Source organism: Tiliqua scincoides, chromosome 2 (genome assembly GCF_035046505.1).
Source record: "Tiliqua scincoides isolate rTilSci1 chromosome 2, rTilSci1.hap2, whole genome shotgun sequence".
Lineage (NCBI taxonomy): Eukaryota > Metazoa > Chordata > Lepidosauria > Squamata > Scincidae > Tiliqua > Tiliqua scincoides.
Genome location: NC_089822.1, coordinates 92,868,744 through 92,881,227, shown reverse-complemented (window position 1 = coordinate 92,881,227; position 12,484 = coordinate 92,868,744). Strand labels below are relative to the sequence as shown.

General features: G+C 42.1%; 1 protein-coding gene across 2 annotated transcripts in view; it reads right to left on the bottom strand.

Moving 5' to 3' along the window:
* The window catches only part of LOC136639408 (PH and SEC7 domain-containing protein 3-like), a 163,893-nt gene that overhangs the window by 27,455 nt on the left and 123,954 nt on the right, over positions 1 to 12,484 (bottom strand). For both annotated transcript variants that reach the window (XM_066613572.1, XM_066613573.1), the window contains one exon: positions 6,941 to 6,984. In XM_066613572.1, coding sequence (XP_066469669.1) covers positions 6,941 to 6,984 — 44 coding nt within the window. The remainder of the gene's footprint in view (positions 1 to 6,940; positions 6,985 to 12,484) is intronic.

The window sequence follows — 12,484 nt, the reverse complement described above, 5'->3', positions numbered from 1 at the left end:
GTGCACCAATGCCCTGCCTCTATCATACACTCTCCCTCGTACCCAGCAGCAAGTAGTGAGAACTGGTCTTGTCTTAAAAGCCTTTCACTTTTTTCATGTACTATCCTTAAAATATTTGAAAAGAAAACACAACCTGGAAAAGTAAAGGCACACTTCTTTCCCTGTCAGTTCCTCTATTCCCATTTCCATGAACTTTGTCCAGTGCATAAGCATAGCATGGAATAAAAAGTTCTAAGTACAGGTGCAGCCTATTTATCTACGGATTTTTTTATCAGTGGATTTGTCTCAATGCCAATGGGGTGGGGGAACCAAAAGTCACAAACACCTTTGCCTCCTTTGCCCTGCGCTGGCGTCTCGCTCCATTTCCAGGCAGCCCAAAACACTGCAAAAAGGCTCTGCCTCACCCAGGCAGGGAAATAGCCCTGGAAGAGGTTCCCCTTGCAAAGGAACAGTAACACTCCTGAAGCCCCTGAGCCAGCAAAGAGGCTGAAGAGGGGGGGGGGCAAAAATCTCTGTAGCCGAGAACGTGCAGCAAGGTGGAGTGTGCTCTCTCTCTCTCTCTCTCTCTCTCACACACACACACACACACACACACACACACAGAGGGGCAGGTGTGATAGCAACAGAGGGGATTGCTTTAAAAAACCCAGGGAGTGTTTGCTGAATTCCCCCCCCCCATTGAGATGGTGTAGGCAATCACTGACACAAGCAACCCCTCCCCCCATGGTGCAGGCTATCACGGACACAAGCAAGCCTTCCCACCAAGCAAAGCAAGAGATTTAGCCTACAATCCTCTCCACACTTTCCTGGGAGTAAGCCGCACTGACTACAAATGGTTGACTACATTGACTATATTGGTTGACTACAATGGTTGACTACATTGACTACAAAAGCCCCAATGACTACAAATGGCTTTTTGACTACAAAAAGCCCCATTGACTACAATGGGGCTTACTTCTGAGTAGAAACGCATTGGGCTGGACTCTTAAAAGATCAGCATCCCAACTGTGGAAGAAGCTGCGCAGCTGGCAATGGGGAGGGCTGAGTACGAAGTGAAGGGGAGGGGATTGATAACAGCTGCCTTAGTTTCCTTCCATCCGGAAGTGTCAGGCTGCAGTGTATTTGCGTAACTCTATGGAATTTAGCACAAAGCGCTTTTTGTTAATCGCGCTGAGTCACGGAATGGAACTAACGCAGATAAATAGGCTCCACCTGTACTACTAAGTAGTAGTTTTGATTGGGGCAGCCAGTCATGTTATGGTGCCATTTGCCCCAATTACGTTGGTTCATTCAGATTTGCACTGATTGTGTACAGGGTACCCAACCAGTACTGGGATTGTGGTCTTAGTACACCTTGAAGGTAATGGGCATGGTAAACAAGGAACCAAATGCCAAAGTCAGTGCTTAAAACCAGTCTTCATAATACACTATAAAACTTCACCAAAGATGGGGAGATTAAAATCTAGTTCACCCAAAGAGAAATGGAAACAATGAAAATGTTTCTTGACAGTAACACTTCAGATCAAAATACTGAGCACTCCTCTCTGCAAATAGTCCCTTCTCATACAAAACTAGCTCACCAGTGAGAAGAGTCGACCCTTCTCCCTGGTATGCTAATTTTCCATGTGCAGGGATTTTGTTTATACTAAAGTGTTCAACTACACAAGCCTTCACCTCTCATTAAGTGTTTCGGCCTAGAAACCAGTTTATCATCTTATCTGCTGTATGTGTGAACTGCAGCCTTCCAGAGGTTTAAAAGCTAATCTTGAGCACTGAAGGATCACATGCAACAGCTCTCCACATATGCATAACTGATCAATTACTAGAGACTGTTTTTAATCCTGTAAATAATGATTGCTCTAGGAGACAATTCTGATATTCTTGTTTAGAATTCCGAAACAAAGCAAGTTAGATGGAGAATCTTTGGTCAGACTGATAGCCAGCAAGTTCTTTTCATCCCTGTTGCACTGGCAATGCAGCACTGCCATCCATTCCAATATTGCTGGAGATGCATCAGCAAATGGGGGCAAAGGGCCATTCTTTGATCTGGAAGTAAGAGTCATCTGTTAACTCCCATAGTAGTGGAGCATCATCTTTCCCATAGTGCTTATGGTCCAAGGCCACAGATGAATGTATGAAGTTGCATTATACAAAGACAAGCTAGTGCCGTACAGGCTCCTCATCTGGCAGTAGCTCACCAAAATCTCAGACAGCAATCTGTGCCAACTCTGCTGAGACTGAACTTGTGATCTTTCACATGAGCGATACCTTAGGGTTACAGAAATCATTCTTGTGGCCTATGCTGCCAAGAATACAAACATTACCGCTGCTGTTGGTAGTCTCCTTTCTTTGTAAAACAAGCAGATGTGCCCTCTCCTTCACTTGATGTTGAAATCAGTCAAAGCCCAGCTCTAAATTAAAGGAACTGCTCTATGAGCTATTTTCAGAATGCCCCCTCTGGAGAGAGCTTTCCTGGTGGCAGTTTTGTCAACTCAGGGAGCCTGAGATTGATGAATTGTAAATAAACCTTACACAGTACTTCCTGGCTTTCCAACTTTTCAAAAAAGAACACTAGTCACTTATTTCAACTTCTATCCACTTACACTTTTTCCCCCAGGTCCTTTGCCCTCATTCTAGGAAAGTTGCTCTACCGACTAAATGTTAAGGTTCATAAATTACCTTACCTGTTCATAAATTACTCTGAACAGACCTAAGTTTTCCTATTTAAATGGAGAATTTGCATCCTGCCAGGAGTTCAAACAGAACAGAACTGCTGCTAAACAGTTAGAGATATATGAAAGTATGAACAGATCTTATACTAAGTTGATCTCTGGTCCATGAATCACAGGACTGTCTAGCTGGACTCTACCGCCCCATTGCTTCAGACATATGGATGACTGGCTTTGGTGGTTGCTTATGTATGTTTTAAAATTACATGCCTAGAAGCATGGATTTGAAATGGTGATTACAAAAATGAATTGAGTGATTGAGATGCAAAGTCGTTTGATTTATAGCTATGTAATTATCTTCTTTTTTCTAATGTAAAAAAGGCAGAGGTCTTTGCCAGCCCTGCTAGGATCCTTTTTAACTTGAAGATTTTGAGAACAGAACCATGCAAAGGCATGCTCCTTCTCCATGCAAAGCACTTGCTCTGTGGTTTCCCCACAAGTAAGGGGAAAATTCCTGAAGAAACCTGGGTATCCTAGAAGGGTAGTTCTGACTCCCTGGGTCTCAATTGCTTCGATATTTGTTTACATGCAATCATAGTGTCAAATTTCTAACCCAGCCCATCTCAAAGACTCAAGCAGCAAAACAAAATATGCATATTTTGCATATTTAATATTAAAGCATATTTAATAATATACAGGTCCAGCCTTATTATACACTGATTTTTTATACACGGAGTTGACTCAACACGAATGGCCCCTGCAAATGAGAAGGAATGTGCTGATCCCTGGAGAAGGGAAAAATGCACCCATTGAAAATCCATTAAACCCATTAAAAACTGCTTTTTACCATTGCAGACAGACAGTCATACAAGTGATTACAGGCATAGCCTACTATCCATAAGCCTGAATCTTTTATGATTTGCTGCTCTATGCTCTTTTTACCTGATTACTTTTATCTGACTACTGTTTTTATGATATATTGTTAATATGCTTTTATCTGTTTTTAAATCATGTTTTTAATTTGTTTTAACCTTGTTGTAAGCCGCCTTGAGTCCCTCTGGGGAAAAGGGCGGGGTAGAAATAAAGTTAATAATAATAATAATAATAATAATAATAATAATAATAATAATAATAATAATAATAATAATATAGATTTTTCTATCTCAAAGCTGATGAGAAGGGCCCTTTAAAGGAAAACAGTCATTTAATAATGGCAGAGAGGGCAGCCAGCTGACAATCCATCAATCCTTCTCTCTGCAGGCTTCATTCCTCCCTTCCCCCTGAGTGAAGGAAGGTTAAATGGCAGCAATTATCACCTTCTCCATTCTTTCCCCCTCCCTGGGGCTCCTTGTTGCCTCCCAGTGAAGCCTAAGCTCCTGAAGAGAGACTGGTGGCCTCTATGTGCATTACAAAGGTCAGCAAGGCTGTTTTTAAATCGCTGGAGCAAATAAACTTTGTTTTTAAAATTGATTTGCTATAGTGTATTTTTGGCCATCCACGTGAGCTCTTGGAACAGAACCCTTGCAAATAATGTGACTCAACCTGCAATATTTATAATATTAAAACATAATATTAAAATATATTAAAACCCACATTTAAAATTGCCCAATACCAGTTTAAGCATAACTGCTGTCTGTGCATTGAAATAAGACTGAACTTACATCTACCCACATTCATCTATGTCTTTGCCATCTCATTCCCTTCTGTCATTTTTTCACTGTCAGTTTTCTAATTGTAAACTCCATGGTGGCAGGGCTTTGTCTAATTTTTGCCTATGTACATATAGTGTATATGTACAGTGCCTCATGCATTGTACAAATAACTTATCATTGTGATCGGATTGTTTTCTCATCAGCGGTAATTTGATATTGATACTGAATGCAAAGTACTCAAAACAGATAACAAGGGCATCTTCTATTCAGCGAACTTCTACTAGTATAGAAAAGTGCATGTAGGTATACCATTGAAACTTCAGGTGGCACAAATTAAAAGCTTGCACGCTCTGACAGTAGCAAAGGTACTCTTCTTGTCAACTGATATTTGCAATAAGGCAAGAGCCTCCATACAACAGGTCCGCTTCTCTATTGTTACAGAAAGCATCAGCAACCTAAGCAAAATCAAGTTAAGGTAGGATGACAGGGAGTGGAGGGAATGATTAAAGTGCCTTGGCAGAGACTGGCCTCCTCATGTTTGGCTTTGAATTCCAATTGTTAGCTTCCTGAATGCAGCCGAAGTGGGGTACCGTTAAGCCTTTTGCAATTAATTATCTTCAGTATCGCTCATTGTCAAGTTATCCATAGTTAATCAAGAGACAAATGCTAGACAACACGCCAACAGGAAGAAATTTGACCCAAGATGTGTTTCCACCCAGCAGTTCTGACACAATGTCCCAAAAAGATAAAAGGCAGAAAACTAAGCATGTGTTTTATTCATGCTGCCACAAATTAACTGAGGATTAAATTTCTTCCTCTACGATGAAGTTTCCGAGTCAAATAAAAATGCCTTCCACTCTTACAAGCAGTCTTTCATCACTAACAACTCATCTTGCAAGCTGGAGTAACAGCAGGCACCTGGTTTTCAAGATACAATAAGAGTTTGCCTACAGGCCTCCTATTTCAACCCAAGAAGAGTTTATCCAATATTTCATGAGCCAGACACAAGCCACCAAATTCCCCTGCTGTACCACGTGGGGTTTAAATTCCCACAGAAACTTCATTAAAGTGCCAGTGCTTTTGCATAGTACTTCAGACAATTCCCAAATTACCTGTAGATGCCATGAGAAGATCTTGTGTGTGCCTTGGCAAGGATGCTTCTATACCCAATGGAGTAAAGAGCATGGGTTATGCAGTGTTATTCTCCCCGCTCTGTGCCAATACAGGGGCATGATATCAAGGGAAGGAGCAAAGAGGTAGTGGGATTCTTGGATGTCAACTGCAGTACTGCTGGCAGACATGGGGAAAATACTACTGGAGCCATCACAATTATTGATCTCTGAGTGACTGGACAAAAGGGATATTAATATTAATTGGGTTATCCCATTCTCCATCTGTAAATTCCTTTCCTAGGAAGGTTGTCTGGTCACCTCCTCATTGTTTTTAAATGGGCCTTGAAAATGAGTTTGTTTTACAAGATTTTTTGCTCTCTGTTCTTAAGATGAAGGTTTTATTTGGCTCCTGTCTGCTTTTCCATATTTTCTGGTTTTGCTTAATGTTTTTTGCCACTTTGCAAGGACTCAGATCCTGAAAGGCAAGATCTAAATTTTTTTCAAATAGAAGAAATAATTGATATCTTGTAGTTGCAAGGAAGAGACCAGTCTGCTGTTGCGAGAGATGATCAAGAAAACTGTGTGTATATTTTAGTGTAAGAGCATCGTGTGCCTCCCACTTAAAATGAGAAAACAATTCTGGCCCCAGTATCAAAAATCTAAGAAACACTGTTTTCTTCTGAATCATGTCTCACACAATTTCAGTAAATGTTACAACAATCCTGTAATGCATGTCAGCGTTATTATTCTTGTATTGCAAATTGAAGGGGTGGCTGAGACCAAGAGATAGCAGCTTGCCAAAGATCAACTAATAAGTTCTTGGCTGAAGTCGGATTTGAGCCAGTGGCTTCCTAGTTCATACCTCAGCCTCTTACAGATTAATTCTAAGCATACCTACTCAGAAGTCAGTGGGACTTATTCCCAGGTAAGCATGTATAGGATTGCAGCCCTGACTACCATACTATACTAGCCATCATGAATGAAGACTGTCCAATGAATAAATGCATTCAGATTGCCCAATCAGTCTACGGCAGTGTTTCTCAACTCTTGTCCCCTGCCATACCACTTTGCATGGTCCACAGATTGGAAGTACTACTGGACATAAATGGCAATGATGTCATTGCCAGTTACTTCTGAATTGGGAGGCCAGACGCAACATGACAAATACAGGTAAGAGGCTCAGGACAGACAGGAGAGCTTTTTCAAGCACATGAAAAGCACACACTGGAGCTCTGCCCGCTGAGCTGAGCCTCCTATTGTTGCTTGTTGCATTGCTGGTCTCATTGCCTGGGGTCCCACATGCACCACCGGACACCACCTCAAGCATCACCACTGGTATAAGTACCACCGGTTGAGAAATTCTGGTCTATGGTAGACTGCAACCCTGGATTGCTGGAGTGGATTTCAGCAAATGATGGAACCTGCTCTGTATGCTGCCTGCATATCAAGTGAAATGCCATAAACAGCATCATTTCAAAAACTCATTAATTCCACACAATATACTTACACTGCCCACTCAAGCTTCTCATTTTTGATTGAATTGTAGAGAGCCTGCAAAAGGAAAGCAAGAAGAAATTACTGGTTTTGTCTTGACCACACACAGGAGATTGTCAATTTAAAAAAACAAATCAAAATGTCACAAGCAAGTTGCCTTTGATCTTAAAGGCACCAATACATAATGACACTAAGAATCAAGCAATAATTAAAATTAATTCAGGAACAGGAATTCACAAACAAATGTAGTAACTTGCCATTGGCAAGTACATTTTTCCCCCCTCACATGAGTCCCTGACTTTCTCCCGAGTCTGGAGAAGGTAGAGGCTCTTTTTTGACCTTGCACTGAACTTGGAGGGGCTGAAAAAGTGACAAGACATTTAATTTTTCAAAAGGTGGGAAGAGAGAGAGAGATCTGTGTGTGCCTAGGCATGCAGAATCTGGAATTCTAGCCAAAGGCTGGAGTTAGCAGGCGAAAATGTAATTTCTTGAATGTTGAAGTTCCAGACCAAGACTTAAGGTAAACGCTATCACAGACAGGTGATAACAGGATAGGCAACTGATATGCTAGAGATCAGACCCACACTTCTTATTTAGACCCCTGAGCTTAGTAGGAAAGATCAACTAAAAGCCGTAAGGGGAGATGCTCAATGAAAGCCTCTGCTACGGTTCACACTGAGGCATGACATTAAAGAGCCTCATATCTATGTCTTGCCCACACAGGTACAGAGTATTTAACGTATGGCGTCCCATCACCAAAGCGACTTGACAGCACATGCCAATCTAGTCAGCTTCATAGCATAGTCTGAACTTCTCCTAGTCACAGACAGATGTAAACAGTACAGAAAATCATATATTACATCTACAATGGAAGTTGTTCAATTGATACATTTCAGCTATGTCTTGATTGCTCATTTCGTAAGAAGCATCCTATACTGCCACTGGTCTGTAAGTCCATCTCATATAGCCAAGCCAGAAGTTAGGACTAAATCCCACTTGGCATACTGGACAGGTATACTTGAAAACAACAACAACAAAAAATATGATACCACTATTATCAAATCGCCGCTCCAATTAGAGAGATCCTTAATTCGGTTCCTGAAAGTCTTGGATGTGCCATTAAAGTGCCAGTAACAGACTGTATATAAAACCTCTCTGATAAACAAATATGTTCCCCCCCCCCAATTACTCTCTGACCGTTTTGGCACATAACCATTTGGTATTGTGAGTCCAGATGAATGTTACCACTACCCCAAATCAGCACAAGTGAGATTCCACTTGCCACCCTGTGGTGTCTGACCCTCTCTGGACCCAGGTGCTCCATTGCACTGGTTAGCAATTCTAACACTCTTCCAGACTGGCCTGTTTAGAAAAAGAAAAGCAGTTGCTTACCCCAAACCCAAAGTCCTATGAGAAGAATCAAAATAGGATTCTACTCAGAAAAGAGGGCAATGTGGTGTTATGACCAGAGTGCTGGACATGGACCAGGAAGGCCTGGGTTCAAAATCTCCCTTGACCACAAAGCTTAATGAGTGATCACACTCTCAGCCTAACCTACCTGACAAGGTTGTTGGGAGGCTAAAAGATGAAAGGGAGGAGGTATGCGCACTACCCCGAGCTCCTTGGAGGAACAGCAGTATATAAATTGTGAAAAATAAATAGGAATGCTGCCTCTGTAGAGTGGAACATTCCAAAGTGCAGCTGAGTGCTTCACCTCTTGAAAACACACAACATTTCAAAACCAAAATACTGTCAGAATAAATTGAAGGCTTTATTGAAATTAACATATGAGATAAGGGGAAGTGAAATGAAACCATTTTGACAGAAACCAAAACGTGACTAGACTATTCTAGACTAGACTATTCTACTCCTCCTCCAAGCACTTTGGTTTTTGGATAGCTGTGCTCCCAACCCTGGAGTAATTCAATGAGCTAATGCTGTAGAATCACCCCGTCATGTTCGATTTTAGCAAAAGCAGCTTCATAGCTTTGCCATTCCCAAGGTGCTACTTTTCTTTGTTCTCCCCTCCCTTCATTATTTTTCACTGCCAAATATAATTTCAATACAGTCCACTCCTGTTTTATTCATCCAGTCCAACAACAGATTGTTGACCTGGTCTCAGAATCTGTGCTGGGAAGAGCAACTGATTACATCCTTGGTAGCTTTGATTTTGGGAGAGCCCTAGAAGCTTGCTAGAGTGCAAGGAAATAACAAGCTAAGACTACAGCTGCCATGAAAACACACAATGTCTCTGTCTTCCCACCTTGTGTACTTCAGAGTGAAGAGGGAAGTCAGATTTAATCACATAAAATTAAAGTTGCTTAGGCATACTATTAATACTTAAAGGTATTAAGTGTGCCTGACTTTCTTAAGCTCCTATCCCATGGGCATGTCACAGACTACGCACAAATGAGAATAAATCAGACTATTCAACACGTGCCAACTCTTGGACAGGATCTGATTGGTTTTAACTGCTTAACTGGTGCTGATCCGCTGGGGTCTTTTTACTGTTTTACTACCTTATCATTTTAAAATGATTGTAAGTTGCCTCGTGCCTTACTGGGAAAAGGCAAGGTTAAAAACAAATCTATTAAATAAATAATTATTTTGACTACACAACTTGTTTCTCAACAAACTGCACACTAAGGGTCTCACTAAGGGACATGGTTAGCCTCTTGATTTTTCTGTCTGCCTGGGACATAAAAAACAGGGAGGACCTGGCAGGTCACTGTATCTAGCTATGGGCTGAGTTTGCTTTGGGGCTCTTCAACTGTCCAGGCCTTGTTCACAGAAAATCAAAAACGGTTTTGAGATAGCCATGACATTTCCACCCATTAAAATGCAGACCTTTTGAAACATCGACTTCAACATTTATAATTACCCCATATAAAGCATAAAAGTACAAATACTACACATAAGGTTGTCTTTAACAAAACTATCCTTTGAAGAGTCCTTCTGGAGCAGGCAAAAGGCCCACCTAAGTCTAGTATCCTGCTTTGCACAGTGGCTTCAGAGAGCCCAAAAGCAGGACCTCTAGACTATATCCAGCTGTTGTTGCCCAGCAGCTGGCATTCAGATGCATGCTGGGTGTGGGGACCGCCTGCCTATGTAAACTACCTTCACTCTGTAAGACTTTCACTCATTGTGACAGTTAATGAGAAAGGCGGTATATAAATATTGGATGATGATGACAATGACAACTTTGACCTTGGAAGTGGCCCGTAACCATCATGACAACTAGTAACTATGGTAACCATTGAATTTCTAATCCCCTTTTCAAACCATCTAGATCAGTAGCCATCATGACATCTTGCAGCTATGAATATGGAAAGGTCTTATAATTCAGCCTTTTTGTCACTTCGTTCTGTGTGCCTCCCCCCCCCCCCAGGTGGATGATCCCCAAGTCAAGGAGAACGTTCACCCACTGCTTTCCCATTAGGGCTGCCATCTTTTCAAGTTGCCCCTGTTTCCTTGCCTTTCAGAGCAGGCTGCCAAATAAAGACTCAGCAGATGAAGCTTCTTGCATCACTTTCTCCTCTTGCCAGGAAAAGCTTCACCTGCCAAGTTTCTGTGCGCTGGGCAGCTGTTAAGGGCCCAGGAACCCTGCCAGACAAAAGTTGGCAATCCTTCCTGACAGACCTTTCCCTCACTTCCTAGAGGAAACTGAAGCACAAAAAAGTGGCTAGAATCTCCTAGACATGAATCCTGTATTTGAATTTTAAAATGCCACTTTATTACTGATGCCTCAATTAGGGTGCTGGAGACATGCCTTTGCTCCACACAGTTCCAGACCATTCACTGTTGCCTTTTTTATACTCATACGTCGATATGTGCTTCCTGATTTGAAGATGTGAAGTTCTTGCAACATTTGTAGCAGCTACATGTTGATATTTATTTTTCCATTTGTATCTTGTCTTCTGGTTCAGATGGCCTCTCCAGGCAATCCAGGTTGGCCCAAACTTATTCAGCTGCTCTATAAGAACTCAGCAGTCTGGAGACACAGCATCTAGATCAGGCATTTTCAACCACTGTGCCGTCGCACACTGGTGTGCCGTGAATGGTCTGTAGGTGTGCCATGGGAGTTTGGGGGAGGGTCATTTATTAGTAGGGCCATTGGGGGATTGAGCTCCCCACAGCAACATAGTGTGCCTTGTCAATTGCCGAAAAATTGATGGTGTGCCATGACCATTTCAGTACCTTGTCAGTGTGCCCAGAGATGAAAAAGGTTGAAAATCATTTATCTAGATCAGGGTTGTCAAACTCATTTCATACTGAGGGCTGAACAGCATTCATGATGCCTGCTGAGGGCCAGAAGTGATGTCATTAGGCAGGAAGTGATGTCATTAAACAGTTCATAACCAAAAATAAGCACTTTTTCTCACTTAGGAACTCATTAGCTGCAAATGACAGAAGAGAAAATGCACAAATCTTGATCATATTTCAAGACATAAGAGAGCCCAATTTTCAAGTGGGCTGCCCTTACAGCAGTAACACCTCAGCATTGCTCAGCAGCTGAGAGCATGAGGGCCATATAAAAAGCTTCCGCGGGCCGCATCTGCCCCCGGGCCTTATGTTTGACACCCCTGATCTAGATTCTAAAAAGTCAGAAACTAGAGGTCCCAATTTCTGGCCTTGCTCTGATTTTCTGTGTGACTAAAGTTCACATGATTCTTCAGTGTTTCCTCTTAAAATAGGATTTTTTCCTACTGAACCAAGTCATGCTGCAAGTTAAATCAGGCCAGAAGATGCTCAAAATTCTAAGAGGAAGAAAAAAAAAATCTAATTTTCTTTTAAGGCAGAAGTCTGGGGCTGAATTTTTCTCTACAACCAGTCAGAAAGCATTTAAAAAGGCAGAGACAGACAACTTGCCCAGCACCTAAGGTAATATAGGTATCATTGCCTATGCTTTGCACACTCATGTATTCTTGTCACTGATTACAAATGTTGGTACCATTTCAAAAACTGCAACGATCTATTTGATCATGCAGATCTCTTAAATATTAGTTACTGTTGATTCTGGACAAGCCAATTTCAATGAAAATTAAACTACAGATCCAATCTGCAAGCCAAAAGCTATTTCAATTAGCTGAAAAGAAAACCACAAGCAGTTCACATATTGAAACATTTACTTCCCTTTATTCAGATCAGGAATCAAGGCTAAGATACTAAGTATATGATGACTTGGTAACTCTCATCACCCAGAACAAGAAACTTGTAACTTAGGTCAGGGGGTCGGCAACCTGCTGCTGTAGAGCCGCATGCGGCTCTTTCAGCTGTCTGCTGCGGCTCCTCCTGGTGAAAGTGGCAAAAGGGTTAACAGGAGGCACCTGTGCTGGGAGGGCAGGCTGCTTCCCTCCGCCCCCTGAGCTCACTGCCCTCCTCTCCCTTCACCCCCACCTGCCCCGCATTGGTTTCCCTTTTCAATTTTGCCCGCTCTGCAGGCTTAAGCTCCCTGTTTTTCCCTTCCCCAACTCTCCAGCAGGCCCAGCCAATCAGCATCCAGCAGGCTCCTGGCTTTTTCTGTTGGAATGGCTCAGGGCCCTTTACTGGCAGACAG